This window comes from Entelurus aequoreus, linkage group LG20 (genome assembly GCF_033978785.1).
Source record: "Entelurus aequoreus isolate RoL-2023_Sb linkage group LG20, RoL_Eaeq_v1.1, whole genome shotgun sequence".
Classification (NCBI taxonomy): Eukaryota; Metazoa; Chordata; class Actinopteri; order Syngnathiformes; family Syngnathidae; genus Entelurus; species Entelurus aequoreus.
In genome coordinates, this window is record NC_084750.1 from 19907091 (window position 1) to 19933226 (window position 26136).

At 40.7% G+C, this 26136-nt stretch overlaps 1 protein-coding gene across 2 annotated transcripts; it reads right to left on the reverse strand.

Annotated features, from left to right (window-relative positions):
- Positions 1-690: 690 nt before the first annotated feature.
- On the reverse strand, positions 691-25635 carry LOC133636016 (claspin). 2 transcript variants are annotated; one of them, XM_062029613.1, is made up of 24 exons: positions 25337-25635; positions 19582-19690; positions 18777-19375; positions 18490-18639; positions 18358-18414; positions 16689-16761; positions 16523-16625; positions 15845-16425; positions 15583-15771; positions 15316-15476; positions 15071-15243; positions 14849-14901; positions 14564-14757; positions 9621-10158; positions 9501-9534; positions 9303-9381; positions 9060-9208; positions 8754-8915; positions 4683-4804; positions 4459-4592; positions 4266-4392; positions 4036-4112; positions 3740-3901; positions 691-1018 (listed from the first exon to the last, which is right to left on the reverse strand). In XM_062029613.1, exons 1-24 carry the CDS (start codon positions 25361-25363, stop codon positions 893-895), a joined length of 4179 nt encoding a protein of 1392 aa, XP_061885597.1. In that variant the 5' UTR covers positions 25364-25635; the 3' UTR covers positions 691-892. The 2 variants fall into 2 exon arrangements, with proteins under 2 accessions (XP_061885597.1, XP_061885596.1); XM_062029612.1 differs by having other exon boundaries at positions 692-1018; positions 4459-4595.
- Between the last annotated feature and the right edge of the window lie 501 nt (positions 25636-26136).

Genomic DNA, 26136 nt, shown 5'->3' on the forward strand with positions numbered 1-26136 from the left:
TTAAAAAAAAAACAATAATCCAACCAGTTATATATATTCTTAAATCACTGAAAAAAAAATATATCACTATATAACATGTATATAGTATTTGGATAATAAGGGTATTTATTAAGATACAAAAAAAAAAAGGATCAGCCTCAATTTTGAATGCAGATCAATATTTAACTGCTAGCATCGTGTCTTACGAACACAAATGTTTAAAACATCCTTATATTTTTTCTTAATGCAACATTGGATTTATAGTTTACACTATTCATTTTGAAACACTGGAAAATACCACAATTAGTAACATTAATACAAAACAATGACAATAAAAAGTGTGTTCCCTTTAGCATCGCAGACCCTAATGATGTCTAATGGGGGGCCTCCTGCTTGGTTTTAACCGCAGGACACCAGACTCTCTAATTGCCATGGCAACTAATGAGATGGAGAGATGAAAAGGCTCGTTAGAAATACTGGGGCTATTATTAACCACTTTATAGCGTTCCAAACAAGGCAATTAAAAGGTTTTAAGAGTTTGAAAGTGTAAAGAGCATTAGGATATTATGCAGGCATCAAGTGGCGCACCTGAAGCAAAAAGTCAAAAAGGTGAAATCGTATTTTGACAACCCAGACCCAGTAGGAATCTCCATGATTTAGATTTATTGAAATAAACCCTTTCAAGTCTTGACTATTAAAAACAGAAATGACCTACAGTGGTTTCTTAAAATAGACTTTTATTTACATGTAAAACAAATACATTATACAAAAACCCGACAATTTTTGTTTAAAAACCAAAATCAAAATCATTCCTATTTACATAATAACATTTTTTCAATGGACAAGCCTTTAATAAAAAAAATAATAAAAACAATTAATACCGAGAAGGAATAACTGGCCTGAGTTGTGCCTTTCAGTGGTCCAAAAAGTTAAAAATACTTCTCTGGGGGCCTTTTGTATGTTCAACAGACGTGTCCAGTCTGCAGACCCTCTTTGCTACTGGGTTCATCACAGCCGTGTTTCTTCTCTTCTTCATCGTCTGTGGATCAAACATAACATTCTTCATTATTGTCTGAAATGTGACATAAATCCAGGAAGCTGCATACATGTTGGAGTATGTGGGCTTTGGCCCCATCTACTGGCAAAACACAGGCATCTGGCTAATAATAAGCTCTGGAACAAAACAATAAATTCAAACTATTTCCACCAGAGGTCACATCCTCAAAAATTAAAGGATGGGATGGCACTTTGAAATATTTACAAAACCAAAACCAGTGAAGTTGGCATGTTGTGTGAATTGTAAATAAAAACAGAATACAATGATTTTCAAATCATTTTCAAATTATACTTAATTGAATAGACTATTACTAGATATTTAATGTTCCAACTGAGAAACTTTATTTATTTTTTGCAAATAATCAATAACTTAGAATTTAATGGCAGCAACACTTTGCAAAAAAGTGGTCACAGGGGCATTTTTACCACTGTGTTACATGGCCTTTCCTTTTAACCACACACTATACTGAGGAGACCAATTTTTGAAGCTTTTTAGGTGGAATTCTTTCCCATTCTTGCTTGATGTACAGCTTAAGTTGTTCAACAGTCCGGGGTCTCCGTTGTCGTATTTGACACTTCATAATGCACCACACATTTTCAATGGGAAGCCGGCGGCGTTTCTGGGTGTTGTTGATAAATGGCTTTCGCTTTGCATGGTAGAGTTTTAACTTGCACTTACAGATGTAGTGACAAACTGTAGTTACTGACAGTGTTTTTTTGAAGTGTTCCTGAGCCCATCTGGTGATATCCTTTACAAACTGATGTCGGTTTTTGATTTTGTACCACCTGAAGTATCGAAGGTCACAGGCATTAATGCGTACGTGCAGTGATTTCTCCAGATTCACCAAGTAACAACTTGAATGTGGACTCGTCAGAGCACAGATCACTTTTCCACTTTGCATCAGTCCATCTTAAAAGAGCTTGGGCCCTTTCAAGCCGGCTGCATTTCTGGGTGTTGTTGATAAATGGCTTTCGCTTTGCATAGTAGAGTTTTAACTTGCACTTACAGATGTAGCGACGAACTGTAGTTACTGACAGTGGTTTTCTGAAGTGTTCCTTAGCTCACGTGGTGATATCCTTTACACACTGATGTCACTTTTTGATGCAGTACCGCCTGAGGAATCATAGGTCACGGACATTCAATGTTGGTTTTCAGCCTTGCCGCTTACGTGCAGTGATTTCTACAGATTCTCTGAACCATTTGATGATATTACGGACCGTAGATGGTGAAATCCCTAAATTCCTTGCAATAGCTCGTTGAGAAATTTTATTCTTAAACTGTTGGACAATTTGCTCAAGCATTTGTTGACAAAGTGGTGACCCTCGCCCCATCCTTGTTTGTGAATGACTGAGCATTTCATGGAAGCTGCTTTTACACCCAATCATGGCACCCACCTGTTCCCAATTAGCCTGTTCACCTGTGGGATGTTCCAAATAAAGTGTTTCATGATCATTCCTTCCTACTTTCTCTGTCTTTTTTGCCACTTGTGCCAGCTTTTTTGAAACATGTTACAGGCATCAAACTCCAAATGAGCTAATATTTGCACAACATAACAAAGTTTACCAGTTCAAACGTTAAATAACTTGTCTTTGCAGTGTATTCAATTGAATATAAGTTGAAAAGGATTAGCAAATCATTGTAGTCTGTTTTTATTTACCATTTACACAACGTGACAACTTCACTGGTTTTGGGTTTTGTATAATTTTGCAAAAGGCCACTAATCCTGCAAATGGTGCTTTTAGACACCCCATTAGAGGCAAATTAAATGGTTTAATCACCATGTTAAGAGGCTTTTGATCAATATTTTGTCTATTATCTATTGTTACTTCTCTATGACTTACATATTGTTGTCTGCGCCGACGAGCACATTTAGCCTTGTGTAACTCTCTGCCTTACACACCGACATCTCTTCTTGTGCACTTCCACTCAGCATTTTGAGAGCATACTGGAAGCATAAGCTTGAGCTGTGAGTAGCCAGGTGTTACACTCAACATGCCACAAAGGGTAAGTGTACAGTAAAGAACCCTCATTACCTTCAATTCTTTCCATCTCTAGCGCTTGTAAAGATCACAAAAAGCAAATATAAAAAATGATCTCCTCTCACTATCCTCATCCTTTTAGACCTCACTGCAGCCTTTTATACCATTTCACTCACGGTCTTCCTCAATAGATTGGACAGTTTTGGCACCACAAACACCAGATGTGGGGGAAATAATCGATTTTTAGATGCAGCGCAATTTGGACAAAGACGATTATAAAATCGATTAGTAAACGTCAATAATATACTTTATTGTAAATAAAGTAATGCACACAGTTCTGAAATTTGGCTGACCGCCGCAAGCCACCTCATCAGGAGATCAGACCAGCTCCTTTATTTTAGGGAACTTATGTTCCAGTTTTGCACACATTTCCATTCATTTAATAAATGTGGGAATTAATTTAACAGTTTCTTATTACAAATGCACAGTTTTTAAAGTTGCAAGAGATAAACGCTTATTTGGTGAAACGGAAAAAAAAAAGCAAAACTGTACATAATATACATATCAATATACATCAATTAAATATGCAGGTCCCTGGACTGGTTGGGGACCACTGCTCTAACCGACTGACTCTATGGTAAAGATGTACACTTGGCCCATCTTCTTCCTCGGTGTCAAACAATAAGACGTTATTTCTTTGTGTAGCGCTGATTCTTCTACTCACATGATTCTGAGGACCGTCTGAAGTGGAGGCGTCCTTCTCCGGCGACAACGTCTGGAAGAGAAATCCGCGACTGTTTCGGGGTGCCAGTGGATTTCCCTCGGATATGGAGGCTAACTTCTGCAGGACAGACGGAGGCTGACTCAAGAGGGAACCTCTCTTCACCTGCAGGGATATAATAGGACACACATAGTCAAACAATATACGATGATAATAATAATAATAGATATGACAATAATAAGAGAATGCTAATAGGCTACTTAGTGACTCTAGTAAAGTCTTTATACACAATGACGTACCTGTGAGGGCTGCGAGGGTCTGAGAAAGGGATTGAGGGATGATGTCTTTTGTGTTGGTGGTGCTGCCACAGGAAGCTCTGATTTGTAAATTAGCAATTAGTCATTTTCAAATTCTGTATTTGTATCTTTGTATGTGATCTTCACACTTTGCTCTCTGGCTGTTTCTGTTAGGTTCATTAAAAAGATTGTGATGCGAGTGGCGTTCTGATGAGACTCAGTATCAAACCAACCTTTCTTCTGCAGCGTCTTGGCAGTCAGCTTTTTGGCCAACCTCATGAAACGGCTATCTTCCTCTCCGATCTTCTCGTCATCCTCATCCAAGTCCAGAGCGGCACCTTTATTGGCTTTCTGTTGGGACTGAATAAACATACGGAAATAAAGAATTGTACTTTTCTAAAAATATGTGTTTCATAAAAAACCTACCTGTTCTCGGAGCCATTGTTCTCTTTCCAACCTCTCCTTCCTCCTCCGGATTTCATTCTGATCTACGTCTTCGTCCTCCTCCTGCTCATCCGCCTCACCCTCAGCTCCGGTTCGGTCTGTGTAGAAGCCGTCATCTGCTAAGAAATATTAAAATTATAAATTTTTTTGTAATATAAATGTGGGAAAAACAAAAAATGTGCTATTGCTATTGTTTGTAAACACACCCATGTTTTTCCAACGGAAATGCCGAGCTCGTCCAGGGCCATCAGAGTGCAAATCGCCATCCGCCAGGTAGCGCTCCTGGTACAGCCTCAGACGTCGTTTGTCATCATCCATTATCTGCTTCCTGTTTAACAACACGTGCAATACTATAACCTCAAAATAGTAGCTTATCAATCATTTTAGGAGGACGTTGCAGTGTTAAATGTGGCAGAAAAAACATGCACATGATTAATAATAAAATGGCTGAGCGATACATCCTGTCTGAGTGCGCTAACAAATTAAGAGTCCCAGGCGAATAGCTCACACAGGGTTTTTCCTTAATGTAACTGAATGTGGCGTACCGCCTTGCTTTATTCATGGCCGCCACACCTTGAAAATACCTTTTTTTAACGTGAACATAAATTAAGGAGTTATAATGTATTGTAGCCTCCAGAAGAAGTCACAAAGTTTGACGCTATTTTTAACTTTTATTTCCAATTGTGTGATGACATAGGTTTTACCTTTTGTGCAAACACTTTTGTCTCTGTGCTTCCCCAGACACACACCACTGTTTGATAAAATCAAAACCACACAAACAAACATTATCACCAGCAAATTGTTACAGTATGAATTGATTTATATCGGCTATTATGTGCGGACTATTGACGAGTGATGCACTGAAAATTTGGCCACCAAAAAAGACTGACCAGCGGAACATCGCTGCCGAAACTGGATGTAAACAAGACGCACGGGACTGTCTAGAACAGACCTGGGCATTCTGCGGCCCGCGGGCCGCATCCGGCCCTTTGTGCGTCCCTGTCCGGCCCGCGTGAGGCCAATTATAAATTACAAAATAAATTTTAAAAAGTATCTATGTCGAGTGTGCAATACAACGGTGCTGCTTTTGTTTTGAAAATCGTTATTTGTATTACTTCCGTGTGGACGTATGCGTGTGCGTGATTGTGAGTGAATGTGAACAGCTGCAATCATTAATTACAAAATAAAGTTGAAAAAACATCTATGTCGTGCGCGCAATACAACTGTGCTGCTTTTATTTTGAAAATTATTATTTATGGGCGTGTGTCAGTGTGTAACCTGCGAGTGAAGGTGCACATGCAGCGACAAGTGATGCACGGTTTACACCCGAGACGCTAAAAAGAGAAAAGTTGATGAAGAATGGCGTGTTTCCAACAAGACATGGACTGCCATGCAACGTTCCCTCTAAGGTGCGTGCCTGCGCAATTGCGCACTGCTCAAGCGTCTGCTGCGCGCAGCAAATATATGCCGCGCACCAAATAAATCCCATCTGAATTCTAAACAAAATAAACATATTTATTCTATGTAATTTTGCAATGCAACTTTGAGTGACAGTGACAACAAGCGGCCCTAACGGTGTTCGTCAACACCGTTCAATTGAACACCGTTCAATTATTGTAACGTCTATCGAGATGCTTCGAGGCCAGGAATTATATCGATCACTTTATTGAGCAAAACTGTTTATATTCGGCCATAACCACACCAAAAACATAAGTAAAACACTTCTATCTCGAAAAACTAGTCATTTTCTGCCGTACAAACCAGGCCAAAACCAACTTGTCATCTGTCACCAACACGCATAGCACTAAACCACTGGTGCGTTTATGGCCACACAAAAAGTCGGACAACTCAAACATCACACAAAGTTACACTATGACTCCTCAGTCATACGTGTGCTTATTTTACTGTCATTTATTATTAATGTTAATTTATTTATATTAGTCATGGAATGCTGTTACATACACTATGTTGAAGTATTACTATTATTATTAATTATTATTATTATTATTTATCTTACGGTATATATCAAAAATAATATTGAGCAAAATTTAATTGAAATATTGTCGATGTGGCCCTCCAGCAGTGCTCGGGTTGCTCATGCGGCCCCCGGTAAAAATTAATTGCCCACCCCTGGTCTAGAACGTAGTAAACATGTCTGCGATGTTGACGCAACTTTGATATATCCAAAACATAACCATGGATAGCGATCTACAATATGTGCAAACACTAAGAGGACAGTGCATCTTTTAAGGAGCGAAAGTAGCAGCAGAGCCAAGCAAGTGTGACATCATGATCGCTGCAACTCACTTTTCGTCGGGGACATTAAGCGACAGAAGTAAGGTACAGAGTCTATAAACACGAGTACATTATATAATAACACCAGAAAAGATGCCAAATGTGTTGCTTGTCATTTTTAATGAACTAGTAATTGAAAGTCTACAAACACTTGAAAAAGTCTATAAACACTTGAAAAATAAGCAGCAACTATTGAAAATATTGCAAAGCTACATAAAAGTATATTTTTTTTAAATGTTTGTATATATTTTTGGCACGTTTTTCTAAAGAAAATCATATAGCAAATAAGCTTTGTCATGGTGACCATGCCCCTAACCCAGACCTGGGCATTCTGCGGCCCGTGGGCCGCATCCGGCCCTTTGTGCGTCCCTGTCCGGCCCGCGTGAGGCCAATTATAAATTACAAAATAAATTTTAAAAAGTATCTATGTCGAGTGTGCAATACAACGGTGCTGCTTTTGTTTTGAAAATCGTTATCTGTATTACTTCCGTGTGGACGTATGCGTGTGCGTGATTGTGAGTGAATGTGAACAGCTGCAATAACAAATTACAAAATAAAGTTGAAAAAACATCTATGTCGTGCACGCAATACAACTGTGCTGCTTTTATTTTGAAAAGTATTATTTATGGCCGTGTGTCCGTGTGTAACCTGCGAGTGAAGGTGCACATGCAGCGACAAGTGATGCACGGTTTACACCCGAGACGCTAAAAAGAGATACTGCAAAGCAACGTTCCCTCTAAGGTGCGTGCCTGCGCAATTGCGCACTGCTCAAGCGTCCGCTGCGCGCAGCAAGTATATGCCGCGCACCAAATCAAATCCCATCTGAATTCTAAACAAAATAAACATATTTATTCTATGTAATTTTGCAATGCAACTTTGAGTGACAGTGACAACAAGCGGCCCTATCGGTGTTCGTCAACACCGTTCAATTGAACACCGTTCAATTATTGTAACGTCTATCGAGATGCTTCGAGGACAAGAATTATATCGATCACTTTATTGAGCAAAACTGTTTTTATTCGGCCATAACCACACCAAAAACATGAGTTTTCACACTTCTATCTCGAAAAACAAGTCATTTTCTGCCGTACAAACCAGGCCAAAACCAACTTGTCATCTGTCACCAACACGCATAGCACTAAACCACTGGTGCATTTAGGGCCACACAAAAAGTCGGACAACTCAAACACCACACAAAGTTACACTATGACTCCTCAGTCATACGTGTGCTTATTTTACTGTCATTTATTATTAATGTTAATTTATTTATATTAGTCATGGAATGCTGTTACACACACTATGTTGAAGTATTACTATTATTATTAATTATTATTATTATTATTTATCTTACGGTATACATCAAAAATAATATTGAGCAAAATTGAATTGAAATATTGTCCATGTGGCCCTCTAGCAGTGCTCGGGTTGCTCATGCGGCCCCCGGTAAAAATTAATTGCCCACCCCTGCCCTAACCACACCCCAAACGCCAAAGGTATCTTGGCAATATAGGGGAAACCCTGCTCACATTTAATACTTTAATACTAATTGTAGTAATAGAATATTGCAATGTAATTACACGTTCACTTGCAATTATTTTGTTCTTTCAGAATTGCACTTTTAAATCCTGGGGGGAAGTTTAAACTGTCCAAGGTTCTTATGGTAAAGAATAAAAAATAAGTACATTTTTAATCTTGTAACAGATTTGAGACATTTTCAATACTTACGTGTACATCGACTCCAATCTAATTGTGATAATCGATTTAGAACCTTATGAATCAAAATCAAATCAATTTGTAAAATGACCAGGACAGCCAGCACTTCTCTTTACGAAATGAATACATTTTTAAAAACCATAGTGACTAAACCCTATGGTAAAATACACTTCACAACTGCAGCGTGGGATCTAAAATGTTGCTTCTTACCAAACAAAAAGGGATAACTGAAAGCAACCAATGCATGGGGGTTATGACATTCTACTCACATGTGGATCTTGTTGACCTGGTCCTGCAGCTCTTCATCAGAGGGTAGCTCCTCCAGAAGCTCCTCTTCCTCATATTCGCTCCCTCCGTCGTCGTCTTCGTCGTCACTCGCTTCTTCGCTGCCCGACAGCTCGGCCTCAGAGTCCACGAAGTTGGTCAAGCGCCTACAAAAACACCACACAAGTCAGCACAGAAAATTAAATATACTGTAAATACCTATTTATATATAAATAAATAGCTAGATTAGAATAGTTTTGCCTATGATAAAAATAACTTCAATGTCAACAATATGCCGATTCTTCACTCACATTTTCTTCTTTTTCGCCTTCTTAATACTAGGTGCAAACACTCCATTCATCTCCTCCTCTTCTACCTCGTTGTTCTCTTCTTCTTCATCATCATCATCATTATCATTATCTTCTACTCCCTCCCCTTCACTGACTTCATCATCGTCTTCCTGTAAGACAATTAGACACGTGTTATTTTGATTCAAGGTAAACCAAGACATAAATGTTTGCTTTTGTGGGCTGGAGACAAGCATGCTGACATACCACATCTGACAGAAGCCGGAACTCACAGTCTTCTTCTTCTTCTTCTTCCTCCTCTTCCTCCTCCTTTGGCGTCTTTTTACTATCAGAGAAAATGTATAATGTATTTTCTTTAAGGAGGGACACCAGCATTTAATAAGAGACTTAGACTAATCCTAAGGCAAGAAATGCAGACAATCATACGTAACAATATAATAGTACCTGTCTTGTGCTGGTGAACCTGAGTGAAGATAACCTAAAAAATATATATAAAAAAAAAACAAAAAAAAAACAGATGTTAAATATCCAATTCGCACAAAAGTAATGAGACAAGGAGGGTACCTGAGATGGGAAATTTGCCAGAGCACAGCCCTAGCAGCTGATCCATGGTGTTGTCTTCCTCGTGTTCTTCCTCCTCGCTCTTTCCAACCTGTGACTTCTCTTGCTTCTGTGTTGATGGAAATGCTCCTGAGCACAGTCCCAGAAGTTCCTCCGTCTGCGTTTCCCTGGGGCTTGGTGCCGCTTGACCACTATTGCTGCTCTCCGCCGTCCTAAAAACACCGGAGCACAGACCTAAAAGCTCCCCCATGTTGGCATCCATGGCATTTTCGTCCAGGCTGCCCAAGATCAGCTGTCTCTTGTGGGAGTGGGCCGGCGCACCAGGTCGAAGGCCAACATTTAGGAAGCCGTCCGCGTCGAGTAATTGGGAGTGGGCGTCGTCCTCCAGTGAGAAGCGACCTTGGGAGTCTCCGACCAGGCTGGGCCCAGCAGTCACTGCACCCATGGGCTCGGAGTCCACACCTGGTGAGGGAGGTGCGTACAAGTCTTGGGAGTCCTCAACCGGAAGGCACAGCGATGGCTCAGAGAGTTTACCAGAGCTCTGGCGGACAGAGAACCAGTAAAGATGTCACAAACACTGACCATCACACACGGCTACAAACATTTTTTTCAAATTGTGCATTTACGAGACTGAATAGTTTCATTATTTGTGTGATGTTGAGTGGGCCTTAGTATGGGGCTGTATACATTTAAGTGTAAGTATAGTCCTTCAGGTTGCGTGCGGCTGCAGCAGGACACCTGCCCTTACACACATCTCAAAAGGCTTTGGGATGAAGGAAGATGGTTTGTAATCCACAGAACGTTTCCCTCCTTTAAAATGACTAAAATAGCTGGTGTGGGAATACAGACAGCCATGGTGGAGGAAGAAAATCGCCCATTTGCAGACATGATGCAAGAGAAGACAACACATCGAACATGACAGGATCTACGGGACCACCAACTATTCCTAAATGTGGATGTAACAATATCAAAATCTCACAGTACAATATTGTCACAGTATTAAGGCCACGGTACAATATTATTGAGGTATTTTTCCAAAAACAAACAATAAAAAGACTTGGTATAAATGCAATAGTGTGTATACTGAAGTGGAAGGACTGTTTAGGATAAATACAATTACTGTTATTTCGAACATGCATGCGTACAATATGATACATCACAATATCCAGTTTCTCTATTCAACATGTTCGAAAAGGAGTAGGAAGAAGCAGAGCTTATTTAATCCTACACCTTTTCCTTTACATAGCAGTTGCTAACTCTTTTGTTCACTTCCTTTTCTCAATTTTTTTCACAAAATACTCCATAAGCAATAACATTAAAAATAAATAAATAATATTTAGTGAAGTAAGTTGTATTTCATATGGTTATATAAATAAGATTATCTAAAAAATGAATGGATGGATGGATGAAATGAATTCAGAATGTTTATCATGGTTCTTATTCTTTGTATTTTGTAAACACTTTAAGTTTGAAGAGGTTTCTTGAAGTGGATTATATTTGTACATTGTTTGATTTCTTTGCTTAATCCATTCCATAATTTAATTCCAGGTCTTAAGGTGTGAAGGTCTTAAGTGTTGTATGTGCGTACAAATGTTATATTTCTCCTCTTTTGTTGATAAGAATTGTTGTATATTCTTGGGTAGCAGGTTATAGTTTGCTTTGTGCAAAGTTTTAGCTCTTTGCAAATTCACAACGTCGTGGAATTTCAGCATTTTCGACTCAATGAATAAAGGGTTTGAATGTTCTCTATATCCAAATAATGTGCAAATAATACAAAATGTATCAAACTCAAGATACAAAATACATTTGCAGGCAGGCACTTTTTAATTACAAGTCGACAATGTAATGGACTGTCACACGTACGGTTCTGGTCAGCGCCAAGCAAGTAACTTGACTTAATTGTATGGCTATTATCTTCCTCATTTCGATATACATTTTTGGCTGCATTTCTCATGCGAAATACGAGGCAACTTGACAACTCGAGAAGTTTTGATTTGGGTTTACGTGGTAAACAACTCAAATTAATGTTTTATCCAGACGCATACCGGTACATTTGTCCAAATGTGGCCAAGTAGACATATCGTGGGTTTCCTGGACATCGTCTACATCACTAAAAAAAAAATCTAAAGAAGAGAATCCCTTTGCCATCTTCCACTAATTTTTTTAAATATATAAAATCGCCCGCTTGAATATTCCCTCTTTCTTTTCTATGACTCTCTCATCATCATTTGGGATATCTGTTGTGATTTCCCTTCCTGATTCGATAACCCGCCCTATCTTGCCTCTGATTGGCCTGTCCCTAATGTTTTGCCATAATCTCAACCAATCATGGATGTACGTGGAAGCACATCTTGGAAGGAGGAAGGGGAGGGGTTTAGTAGCCCATGGAGTTTTGCAAGGAAGTGAGAAGCGGGGGAGAACAAGGAACACAACAAATAAGCGGCGTTTGGTCATTTGAAACGTGAAATAAATTTGATCGATATTTTCTTAATTCATATCTTTTATTAAAAATATATCGATATATCTTACAAACTCGATATATCGCTCAGCCCTAGTTGTGTCGATGTAGTTTAGTTCATATCCATCCAGATCAAAATCTATTCCTTTTGTGTCATCAATCCATGTTTCTGTGACAGCTATCACTTTCAAGGGGTTCATTGAATTGTTTTAAAAAGTCCTTCATGTTGTTGTAATTTGCGTACAAGCTTCTGCTATTAAAATGAATAATGGACAATAATGGATAATGGGGCGGTATAGCTCGGTTGGTAGAGTCGCAGTGACAGCAACTTGAGGGTTGCAGGTTCGATCCCCGCTTCCGCCATCCTAGTCACTGCCGATGTGTCCTTGGGCAAGACACTTTACCCACCTGCTCCCAGTGCCACCCACACTGGTTTAAATGTAATTTAGATATTGGGTTTCGCTATGTAAAGCGCTTTGAGTCACTAGAGAAAAAGCGCTATATAAATATAATTCACTTCACTTCACAATTTGTTATCACATTTAATGTTGCTGTTATATTGTTCATCTGTATAATAAAAACAATTATTACTAGTGTGGGAGAAGACATTTGTATCTGGATCTATACAACTTTCCAAATCCTGTTTTTTGTGATCTTTGTTGCAGAAGTTTTTCAGTTCCATATTTTCTTGTTCAACAATCTTTGATGTTGTTACAATAATCTCTATAAATGTAGGTGGATGCACTCCTGAATCTATGTCTTCTTGTTTAGTGGTCCCTTGGAACATAGTAGTGTTGGTGTTGCATTTAGGTGTTTGTTTTCCATCAGACTCCATTATCCCTGCTTTCTTAAGTCGTTTGCTTTCTTGGCGATTTCAGCAATACGTTTTGTGAGATGCTCATTCATGTACACATTTGTTCCCTTCAGCTAATTGAACACAAACAATGCTCAAATGTTCTAATCATATTCATTATTACTAACATTATTTTTATGGGCAAAGAATTGTGCGGGAACATCATTGTTTCAAGCAAATATAAAAAACAAATGTCAATATAAACATCTAGTTTAACAAGTGTAAAACAATAATGATCAGTTTAGTGTCTGTTTTTATACTTTTACTTTCTGAGAAGCAGTGTACTCGACAGTAGACCTTTTTTTAATGTCAGTTTGGAAAATTCTGTTTCTCAGAAAAGTGAAATGGCTATTTAACTTTTAATAATGTAAAAACCTTACAAATGAATGGCTTCAAGTTCCTTTTTCCGGCTGATAGTTTATCAAGTGCTTCTCATATAACGTATTCCCCGCGGTGTGCAATGTCTGCGCTCCCACTGGCCGTGCGCTGTGACTGGCTCTGTGCCGGTTTGGAAAGGCTTGAGAGGAAGGTGGCGTGTTTTACTTGGCAGTACACATACTTTATAACGTCTGCTAAAGATGTTATGTTTTTGCCATGGTTTGTTTGTTCGCAACATTACTCACAGCTATGGATGTATTTTAATGACATTTTCAGGAAATGTCAGGGAAAAAAACAAATCCTCTAATCTACTTCGAACACTCGTCTCCCGCATGCTTCCTCTTTTTCCTCCCCTTCAAGGCACCCCACACCGATGCGCAGAGGATTTTGGGAGATCTAGTTTATTTTAAGACCGGCCAAAGCACCAGAAAAAACTATACTCACCAAGTTTTCGTTTGATACCGTCATACGTCAAGGCATTGTGAGGATTTTGAAACCGCAATATTTACAATACCGAAACATCCCTACTAAACGCGATAGTAAAGGTAAAAATAAAGGTGTCTTCACGTAAACTAATTTCACTTTGCATCTGGCATTCGTGACAGAAATACTAACTTGTTACTGAGCATGCTAAGGTGGCTAACACCAGCTAGCTAACATGACACAAAGACGAGAGGCTCAAAATAATGTGGTTGTAGCTTAACACTAAAAAAATTATAATTAAGGCATCAAATTAATCAAAACTCATTAAGTGAACAAATCAACAACTCGTTGACAAGTTGTGAGCAAGTCTAAAACGTGCTCCTGCCTACTTTAATTTTTTTAAACTCTAAGAAGTGTTTATGGAATTATTTATGTTGTGATCTTCTTGAGCCACTTACTGACTGCATTTATTTGCATTGTTTGTTGTGTTTATTTTACAAGGAAAATATCTAAATGTCACTCGAGTTGCACTTTTAGCAATAGTAGTCTGCAATAAGAACTGCCCTTTATTATTACTGCTTTAAAATTTGAATACATTTTTTGTTATCTATTTTAAATATATATGCTGCACTTTAATAATGTTTTTTTTTTATGTTGCTTAAAAATAACTGGTGAACTTAAAGTGATTTTTCTCTTCTTTTCAATACATTTCAAAATAACAGTTTAGAACTGTAATTATAATACCATACCGTGATATATTTGCCTGTGGTTATCATAACATGTCTCGGCAAGGCAAATGAAAAGCATTGGCAAGTATTTTAAGTTTTTTCTCACCTTGGAAGCAGAGCCAAGGAAGCTGGGCCTGAAGAGGCAGGGAGAAGGGGAGCGAAACATGGGTTGGGTGTTGGAAACGCCTCTCCCTGTGCGCTGATAGCTGACAAGTTGGTAGGAAGTAATCATGGATCCGGCCAGCTCAAAGCTGCTGTTGTTGCTGATGTCCTTCATCAGGGACATAGAGTCATCTTCTTCTGCAGACAAAGACAAGAAGCTTTGAGTGAAACAGTTACATTGCAACAAAAAAAAACATTTTTACTACATTAGATGTTTGGAAAAGCGTACCCATCTTACTAGCACCGTCTTGTCCAGGAGGACAAGATCTCCTTCCGCTATCACTAAAAAGAGATTTGAATGTTTACACATGACATGAACAAATAGATCAACTGTAAAAAGGTACTGTGTAGTTTAATAATCAAAAAAAAGGTTTTACATAAATCGGGGTGGCCATACTTTGATACGATACGATATATTAAACCCCACAACCTAAAAAGCCAAATCCCTCACCCAGTGCGAGAGCAGGAGTTGCCTGGAAACAATATGAGTGTTCCATCAGTGTTCATCAGGTCTGGAGTTACTGGTGGGCCATGAAGTGCCACAGGAGAAAGACTCCTGATACTCTGGACTACACTGCCTTCCTCCTCCTCCTCCTCATTTCCTCCCAACAAGTCATCCACACCCTGGGACAAAACAGTAGGATAAATGAGGGAGGAAAAAACATTGCAGCAGCAGCAGCGACAAAAACTCTTAACCTCTTCCGCCTCAGAGTCATCAGTCATTTCTGCCTCCTCCTCCTCCTCTCCGCAGTCTTCATTGTCAAGGCGATTCAGCTCTGCCTTGCGCACTCGCTCTTCCTGTCTCCGCTGGGCCATGGCTAGCAGCAGTCGCTGCTTCAGGGTCAGCAGTTTCTCACCTATAAAAGCAGGCCGCCATTGTTAAAAGTAATCACTCGCTTGCTCCAAAAACATAATTCAAGAGACTGGTAGTTTCTGATGAACACAAAGCCTCCTTATCCATACCAGGTTTGGTCACTGCAGGCTCCTCTTGTCCTTCTTTAATAGTGACGGTGACAGAATCGGCGTGCAACTCCTCCTTTCCAGACGGCAAGGTGTCTTTACGGACAATGTTGAGCTGCATCGTACGCTCCCCTTGAGGACGAGCCGGAGGCTGGACGTGTCGAAGGTATCGTTCCTTCAGAGCCGCGACACCTGAGAGGAGAGAGAGAAGGGCATTAATATAAGCAGAATGGTAACAGGCGCAGCTATTGAAGGCGTAACCGACCTGGGTTGAGTGGTGCGGGTTCAAGTTGTACAAAATCTCCAGCATTAGCGCACAACTTAGCAACAGGTGGCGGGTCCAGGCCAAGCTCCTTCAGTCTCGTTAGTTTGTCCTTTTTGGGCTTGGTGGACGGCATCTCCAAGGGCTCAGTTGACACTAGGTCAGTATTAGAGTCGGCTTGAGGCATAACCAAACTCGCAGGTCTGACCTCTTCTTGCCGGGCATTAGAAAGCATGTCAGTTTGTTCTGAAACAACAACAGCGGGAGCCTCTTCTCCAAATGTAGGTTTCATCGCAGAATCGGTTGTGATGGACTCCTGCAAGCTCTCTGAGAGATAAAGCATTGGAGCCAATTCCTGTTCCGTTTGTAAAGACTCAGCTGCGTTTCTGGCCTGGCTCAGGCTCTCCTGTTGCGGAGAAGAGGTTGCAGCAGGCTGAGGGAAGGGCTGAAGATGGGAGGATGTGACGTGTACAGGGGGAGCAGAGTCCGGCTCTGCTGGCAAGTGCTGGGCTTCACTGGTGGGGTTGGCAGGAGGTGGTGGTGGTGAAGGTTTCTCCAACATCACTGCTGAATATTGTCTCGATCTGGAAGACCAAAGTGGTATATCAGACATAACCGTAATTAATTATGAAAATACATCAGGGGAGGTGGAATCCATTGACATGCAGAAAAGGTTTGTACTTTAACAGTGCCATGGTAGGTCCCTCCGGCCTGGCTCTCTTCTTAAAGAACTGACTGATGGTCTTTGGCTCAGGGACGTGGTAAGGCAGGCCAAGCTCCGACTCTACATTAGGCAGAGATGTGTTCAAAAATGACAAAAGACAGAGCGTGTGTCCTGTAAACTGACCTCTGATCAGCCTCTGCGAGTCACTGTGGAGCTGCCTCATCGCCTCCTTACTCGCACGTGCAGCTTTTCTCTCCTAAAATAAAAAAAATCCAGTAAGTCAGAATAATTTTTGACTAATGGTAAATGGGTTGTACTTGTATAGCGCTTTTCTACCTTTTTTTAAGGAACTCAAAGCGCTTTGACACTATTTTCCACATTCACCCATTCACACACACACATTCACAGACTGATGGCGGGAGCTGCCATGCACGGCGCTAACCAGGCCCATCAGGAGCAAGGGTGAAGTGTCTTGCTCAACGACACAACGGACGTGACTAGGATGGTAGAAGGTGGGGATTGAACCAGTAACCCTCAGATTGCTGGCACGGCCACAATCCCAACTTCGCTACGCCGTCCCCTAATTGTCCTTACCGTATTTCTCGGACTATATGGCGCACTTAAAATGATCTAATTTTCTCAAAACTCGATAATGCGCCTTATAAACCGGTGGGCCTAATGTACGGAATAATTTTGGTTGTGCTTACCGACCTCGAAGCTATCTTTTTTGGTACATGGTGAAATGATGAGTGTGACCAGTAGATGGCAGTCACACATAAAAGATGCATGTAGACTGCAATGTGATGGAAGTCACACATAAGAGATACGTGCAGACTGCAATATGACTCAAGTAAACACCAACATTTTATATGTTCCATTGAAAATATAGAACATTACACACGGCGCTCAAAAATCTATTAAAATGTTTTAGTACGACTTTGGTAAGCTATGAAGCCGCACCACTTGAAGGATTGTACTGTGCTTAAACATATGAGTATTATTATGGTGTGTGTATAAGGTAAGACATTATCTGGCGTTTTGTTTCGCAATATTATGCAAAAGCAACTTTTCTTACCTTCCGGTACCTGCTGATCTGTATTTGGGATCTGCATAAGTCCTGAAAATTTGCGCAGGTCCGCCATTGTAGTCCGTGCCAACACCGTAGTCGATAAGCTTCTTCTTTTTCTCTATCTTCTAGTTATGGGACATTTCTAATATAAAGTAGTGTAAAGGTCTTACTTATATCTGTCAGTAAACCTGCCATGAAAGCGCTAAAACATACCGGTGTAGTGAGTTTACATTATTCACCCAAGGAACTTTAGTTATTAGAGAGTTCCGGTCGGACGGTTTTTCACGGGACACATTTCCGGTGTTGTTGTTTCCGGATGAGGAGGTGCTGCTCCGTTATTGATTTAAGTAAAGTCTGAATGTCATTAAAACAGTTAGGTCCATCTTTTGACACTTCTTCCACTCCTGTCCTTGCACGCTACACCGCTACAACAAAGATGACGGGGAGATTACGCTGTCGAAGGTGAGCCACCTAAATAAGACCGACCACAAAACGGTGCATCCCGAAGCGACTGTCAGAAAGCGGCTTGAAGATGATTTTTAAAACATAATCTGTGCAACATTTTGACCGAAGAACCACCGTCACATGTTATGTAGACCACAAGGAAGTGTTTTCAATTTAGAAAAAAATTATAATAATATGACTCCTTTAATGCACCCTATAATCCAGTGCACCTTTTGTATGAAAATAGACCTGACTAGACCCGCTCATCGGCAGTGCTCCTTATAATTCGGTGCACCCTATGGTGCGGAAAATACGGTACAATGAATAAAAATGGCTTACTGCACGTTGGGGCTTTTGGACTTCATCTTCAACGTCTTCTTCATCTAGGAAAGGCTCCTGCATCAACATTTGAAAAAAACAATCAGAACTAGATATTACCACTCGCTTTAAATGAGAGTAGAAAGTAAGTACCTTGTGCTTTTTCATCTTTTGTTTGACGGCTGCTCGAATAGAGTCTAATGACTCTTCTTCTTCTAGCTCCTCGTCCAAACCAGTGTCAAACAGATCAGTGTTGCCTAGCAGGCAGCCGCTGTCGTTCAGAGCGCTGGGAAGAGGCGTACCCTGGATACAAAGGCGTTTGTCATTGTTACCCAATAGAACTAAAGCAGCATAAGAAGGAAACCTATGAGGATGTATTAGTGACAAACCCTACATGATCCCACCTAAAGTGAGAACGTTCATCCATTTAAAACACTTACCTCATCCAAGTCAGAAAACCTGTCTTTATTCTTCAGTTTTTCCATGGCTTTGCTGCGCTTCTCCTTTTTCTCTCTGTGCCTCTTGCTTTTCTCCCTCTTTTTCTCAACTCTGCCTGTGTCCTGCTGCTCCTCTTGCTCAGATCCGCTGTCTTCGCCATCAGAAGGAGCCCGGATTATTCTCTTGCTCCTTTTCGACCCCTTCATTTCCACTCTGCCCGTGTCCTGTTGCTCCTCTTCCCCCTCATCTTGCTCAGATCCGCTGTCTTTACCACCAGGAGCACAGATTATTCTCTTGCTCTTTTTCGACCCCTTCTTTTCAACTCTGACAGTGTCCTGTTGCTCCTCCTTCTCCTCATCTTGCTCAGATCCACTGTCTTCGCCATCAGAAAGAGCACGAATTATTCTCTTGCTCTTTTTCACCCTGTTCCCTCGTTTCGCGTCCGGCTCTCCAGTAGTCATCTCCTCTCCACTGGAGGCAGATAACACCAGCGCTTCTGCCATTTGCACAGTCGCCTCCTCCTCCTCCTCACTTTCGCTGTCTCTGATGGCATTACGACGAGGCTTTCTTCGAGCAGTGATGTCTTCATCCTCGTCAGAATCTGAGCGATTAATATGGAGGAAAAACAAGTGTCAGTAATATGCAATTGTGCAAACTTAACTGCAGTTGGGATTAGGTCTTTAGTACAACTCTCTACAAAAGTGTAAACGTGACACATCGGCTCATCTTGGCGACATCACGAGTCATGACGCTTGTTTCACAGCCAAATGGTGGCCTCTTTCACGCTAGTTTGTCCTGCAACTTCACCTGGATGCTCATCCCGATTGTAGGCCACCATCTGCTCTACTGGAGAGCCCATTCCGCTGTCTGAATCGCTCTCAGTGGTTGCGCGAGTCGCAGCCGTGAGACCTTCCGTCTGGTAAAACAACATTCACAGATTACTTTCCTGTAAATGTCACAATTATGAATGCACAATATGTGCTATTGTAAAAGCATTGCACAAATAAATATTAAATCCATCCATCTTCTTCCGCGTATCCGAGGTCGAGTCGCGGGGGCAGCAGCCTAAGCAGGGAAGCCCAGACTTCCCTCTCCCCAGCCACTTCGTCCAGCTCCTCCCGGGGGATCCCGAGGCGTTCCCAGGCCAGCCGGGAGACATAGTCTTCCCAAAGTGTCCTGGGTCTTCCCCGTAACCTCCTACCGGTCGGACGTGCCCTAAACACCTCCCTAGGGAGGCGTTTGGGTGGCATCCTGACCAGATGCCCGAACCACCTCATCTGGCTCCTCTCAGCGGATTTACTTTGAGCTCGTCTCGGATGACAGAGCTTCTCACCTTATCTCTAAGGGAGAGTCCCGCCACCCAGAAGAGGAAACTCATTTCGGCCGCTTGTACCCGTCATCTTGTCCTTTCGGTCATAATCCAAAGCTCACGACCATAGGTGAGGATGGAAACGTAGATCGACCGGTAAATTGAGAGCTTTGCCTTCCGGCTCAGCTCCTTCTTCACCATTTAAAGGCCTACTGAAAGCCACTACTACCGACCACGCAGTCTGATAGTTTATATATCAATGATGAAATCTTAACATTATAACACATGCCAATACGGCCGGGTTAACTTATAAAGTGACATTTTAAATTTGCCGCTAAACTTCCGGTTCGAAACGCCTCTGAGGATGACGTATGCGCGTGACGTAGCCCGGCGAACACGGGTATGCCTTCCACATTGAAGTCGATACGAAAAAGCTCTGTTTTCATTTCATAATTCCACAGTATTCTGGACATCTGTGTTCGTGAATCTGTTTCAATCATGTTCATTGCATTATGGAGAAGGAAGCCAAGCAAGCAAAGAAGAAAGTTGTCGGTGCGAAATGGACGTATTTTTCGAACGTAGTCAGCCACAACAGTACACAGCCGGCGCTTCTTTGTTTACATTCCCGAAAGATGCAGTCAAGATGGAAGAACTCGGATAACAGAGACTCTAACCAGGAGGACTTTTGATTTGGATACACAGACGCCTGTAGAGAACTGGGACAACACAGACTCTTACCAGGATTACTTTGATTTGGATGACAAAGACGCAGACGTGCTACTGTGAGTATGCAGCTTTGGCTTTTTTTTGCGTATGTACGTAACTTTTTTAAAATATATAAGCTTTATGAACCTTGGGTTAGGTGAACGGTCTTTTGGGCTGAGTGATTGTGTGTGTTGATCATGTGTTTGAATTGTATTGGCGTGTTCTATGGAGCTAGGAGCTAGCAGAGGAGCTAGCATAACACGTACCGTACCTACGTGCGCGTCACGTACGTAACTTTTTAAAAATATATAAGCTTTATGAACCTTGGATTAGGTGAACGGTCTTTTGGGCTGAGTGATTGTGTGTGTTGATCATGTGTTTGAATTGTATTGGCGTGTTCTATGGAGCTAGGAGCTAGCAGAGGAGCTAGCATAACACATACCGTACCTACGTGCGCGTCACGTACGTAACTTTTTAAAAATATATAAGCTTTATGAACCTTGGGTTAGGTGAACGGTCTTTTGGGCTGAGTGATTGTGTGTGTTGATCAGGTGTTTGAATTGTATTGGCGTGTTCTATGGAGCTAGGAGCTAGCAGAGGAGCTAGGAGCTAGCATAACAAACACGCAGGTGTTATTATGCAGGATTAATTTGTGGCATATTAAATATAAGCCTGGTTGTGTTGTGGCTAATAGAGTATATATATGTCTTGTGTTTATTTACTGTTGTAGTCATTCCCAGCTGAATATCAGGTACCGTGAGTATGCAGCCTTGGCTGCTAAACATTCGATAACTTGACCGTATGTGCGCGTCACGTACGTAACTTTTTAAAAATATATAAGCTTTATGAACCTTGGGTTAAGGAAACGGTCTTTTGGGCTGAGTGATGGTGTGTGTTGATCAGGTGTTTGAATTGTATTGGCGTGTTCTATGGAGCTAGGAGCTAGCAGAGGAGCTAGGAGCTAGCATAACAAACACGCAGGTGTTTTTATGCAGGATTAATTTGTGGCATATTAAATATAAGCCTGGTTGTGTTGTGGCTAATAGAGTATATATATGTCTTGTGTTTATTTACTGTTGTAGTCATTCCCAGCTGAATATCAGGTCACCCCCGGCTCTTACAGCATCTTCCCTATCTGAATAGCTTCAACTCCCCACTAGTCCTTCACTTGCACTTTACTCATCCACAAATCTTTCATCCTCGCTCAAATTAATGGGGAAATTGTCGCTTTCTCGGTCCGAATCTCTCTCACTTCATGCGGCCATCATTGTAAACAATAGGGAACTTTGCGTATATGTTCAACTGACTACGTCACGCTACTTCCGGTAGGGGCAAGCCTTTTTTTTATCAGATACCAAAAGTTGCAATCTTTATCGTCGTTGTTCTATACTAAATCCTTTCAGCAAAAATATGGCAATATCGCGAAATGATCAAGTATGACACATAGAATAGATCTGCTATCCCCGTTTAAATAAAAAAAATTCATTTCAGTAGGCCTTTAAGGGTAAAAGCAGAATTGCTAGTCAAATGGAGTCATTTGTGCATCCAAATGAACAACTTAAAGCAGTGCTAAAAGTTGAGTTGAGTTGGAGTTTATTTGGAACATGCGAGCATACAACATGATACATCACAATTTCCAGTTTCTCTTTTCAATGTGTTCGAAAAGGAGTAGGAAGAAGCAGAGCTTATTTAATCCTACCCCTTTTCTTTTACATAACAGTTGCTAAAACTTTTGTTCACTTCCTGTTCTCAATTTATTCACAATATACACCATAAGTAGTCACAATAAAAATAAATAAATAAAGAAGTTATATACCGAATACTAAATAGGAAAACGTTGCGATACGGTTTGAAAAATGCATTTTATGAGCGAGATTAACCTCAATGGATGTTGAGTGGCGCCCAAACAATGAACACTAGCTGGCCATTGGCTCATACAAGAATCCTTAGTCAGTTTAGGTTTTCTTATAAAGTGGGGATTAAGCAAAGAAATCAAACAATATACTAATCTGAACTACCTCAAACTTAAAGTGTTTACAAAGTACAAAGAAGAAAAACCATCATAAACATTCTGAATTTATCTCATCCATCCATTCATTTTCTAGATCAGTGGTTCTTAACCTGAATTCGATCGAACCCTAGGGGTTCGGTGAGTCGGCCTCAGGGTTTCGACGGAGGTCAAAACACACCCGACTCATCGTGTGAATACAAACTTCTCCCTATCGGCGTATTACGGCTACAGCACCAGCTGACTGATTTGCAGGTGTGTAATTTGTTGTGAGTTTATGCACTGTGTTGGTTTTGTTGTTTGAACAAGGTGATGTTCATGCACGGTTCATTTTGTGCACCAGTAAAAAAAAACATGGTAACACTTTAGTATGGGGAACATATTCACCATTAATTAGTTTCTTATTAACATGCAAATTAGTAACATATTGGCTCTTAACTAGTCATTATTAAGTACTTATTATTAGGGTTGGGTATCGAGTATCGATTGGAACCGGGAATAACTTTCCGATTCTCCCGGAATCGTTCAAAAGTTTAAATTTCGATTCCTATTTTCGATACCAGTCCGCCGACCGGAAAAAAATATGTCCGCCGAACCGGAAGAAGAAGCCGCTGAACACCAACGAAGAAGCGCCCACAGCCGGAAGTGTTAGCATAGCCGAGCGAGTCAGTCAAGCTCAAGCATGGATAGCGGGTGTCGGCGGTCGAAAGTGTGGCTTTACTTTACAAAAAAAAATGAAATAACCGCGAAATAACAGAGCTCCATGTCCATCAAGAAGTGGACGTGGAGAGAGAGCTGCAGATGTACCAGGACGTTCCACCGATACTTATGTCTGACGACCCTGCTGCATGGTGGTGGAACCAACAAAAGACTTATCCTTTGCTGTCATATCTCGCTTTCTCCTATTTATGCGTTCAAGCTTCTTCCACACCCAGCGAACATGTATTTTCCACAGCAGGAGACACTATCTGTCCAGAACGCTCACGCATCCTGCCTGAGAAGGCGGATATGGTCATTTTCCTAAACAAGAACTGTCTCTGATTTTATACTGTACCTGCTGCTAATCTGGACTGGGTTTTGCAAGTTGTTTCTTATTGTTTATTTGCTTTTCTGCACCAGGTTAGCCCATCAGTGGGAGCACGGTAACATTTTTAAGTACCTGCAGCATCATACACTTGTGTGTGTAAATGTGTTTTCATGAAGTTTCCTGCAGCATCATACACTTGTGTGTGTAAATGTGTTTTCATGAGGTTTCCTGCAGCATCATACACTTGTGTGTGTAAATGTGTTTTCATGAGGTTTCCTGCAGCATCATACACTTGTGTGTGTAAATGTGTTTTCATTAGGTTTCCTGCAGCATCATACACTTATGTGTAAATGTGTTTTCATGAGGTTTTCAAAAATAAAGCTCTCTTGAGGAAAGTGTACCCCTGGGAAAATACATTCATAATTTATAATATTTATATTCAAGTTCATAGATTTGATATTTATATTCTAGTTGAAAACAGCCCTGTGAGGAATTTATAGTAAAGTTCATAAAAAGTTCATAGAATTAAAATTTGATGGAGAATGTCAGACTATTTCATTCAGAAAGACTGTAGGTTAGCTAGCTCATTTAAAATATCCTAAACTTTTTTTTGACCCTGCCTCTTAAAAGAATCGGAATCGAGAATTGTCAGGAATCGGAATCGTTCGAATTCAAACGATACCCAACCTTACTTATTATAGCCTTATTCGGCAGGGCCTTATTATAACCCAACGCTCTAACCCTGACCAAATAACTCTAAAATAAGTCTTTATTACTTAGCATATTTTCCCCATACCAAAGTGTTACCAAAAACATATCCAGTAACTTTGTCTTGAATAAAAAAAAACATTTTTTTATTTTTCACTAAAGAAGGGTTCGGTGAATGCGCGTATGAAACTGGTGGGGTTCGGTACCTCCACCAAGGTTAAGAACCACTGTAATCTAGATAATCTTACTCATCTCTCCATATGAAATATAACTTGCTTCACCAATTATTTATAATCTTACTCATCTCGCCATATGAAATATAACTTACTGCACCAATTATTCACTTGTTTTCATTGTTATTACTTATAGAGTATATTGCGAATACATTGAGAAAAGGAAGTGAACAAAAGTTTTAGCAACTGCTATGTAAAGCAAAGGGGGTAAGATTACATAAACTCTGCTTCTTCCTACTCCTTTTCGAACATGTTGAATAGAGAAACTGGAAATTGTGATGCATCACGTTGTATGCATGCATGTTCGAAATAAACACGAACTCAACTCAAACTAGAGCATAAACTCACCATTTCAGCTGCCTTTTGTCTAATTGTTTGACTAAGAGGCGCCAACTGAAAGTGAACTCGAGCTAGCTGAAACCAACTCGCCTCGCCCGCTAGCCGGCCAAAGCTAACAATAGTGAAGCGATACCGACCACGACAGTCGACGTTTAAACCGTAAAATAGTGAGTTATAACACGATTATAGGCCAGAAACATGTTATTGTTTGACTAGCGAGAGTTTATGCTCACCTGTTGTTGCGAAAGGATCAGGCTCATCTCGTTGTTCGAGTCGCACTCGACGCTTCGTTACAAAAACCAAGGTAGATTAAAACCCCTTGCCAAAAAGTGGCAGCCACGACATGTACACGTATAATATACACGACGACGGCTAAGTCGGTCATTTAAGTTGCGGTAAGATTTAGCGACTTTCTCGGTTGCCTCTCGTCCTCCCGCCTGTTCCGCACACACACACACTGTGAGAGAAAAATTTGATCTTTCGCGCGCCGTGACAGCTGGCCAGCAGTTTTCGTCACCGAGCTGTCAATCGCCCCCGGCTCACGTTTCTATTGGCGGTTGGACCGCTTTGGGCCCGCCTTTATTTTTGCGTCACGGCGTGAGCGCTCGATTTAGTTATCTGTCCTTTTCAAAGGAGCGGGACTTGGCTTGTTTAAAGGAGCGATTTGTTTTTCACAAGCCTCGTGGTGTAAATTGATCAACGCACATAACGGAAAGCAATAAAAAAAGTAAAAAACAGAACACGGAAGCTGATACACAATTTCCAAAATAAAATGTTTTTTTTATTTATTTGTATTTATTTATTTTAAACAACATAAAAAAACACAAGATACACTTACCATTAGTGCATCAACCCAAAAAAAACTCCCTCCCCCATCCACACTCATCCACACTCATTTACAGAAAAGGGGCTGTCTCTTTCTGTTATTCAAAACTTCTGGTTCCTACAATATAGATTAATATAGTCTGCAAGGGATACAGTCCTTAAAGCACGCATGATTGTGTGTGCTGCTGGTCCACTAACATTTTCATTC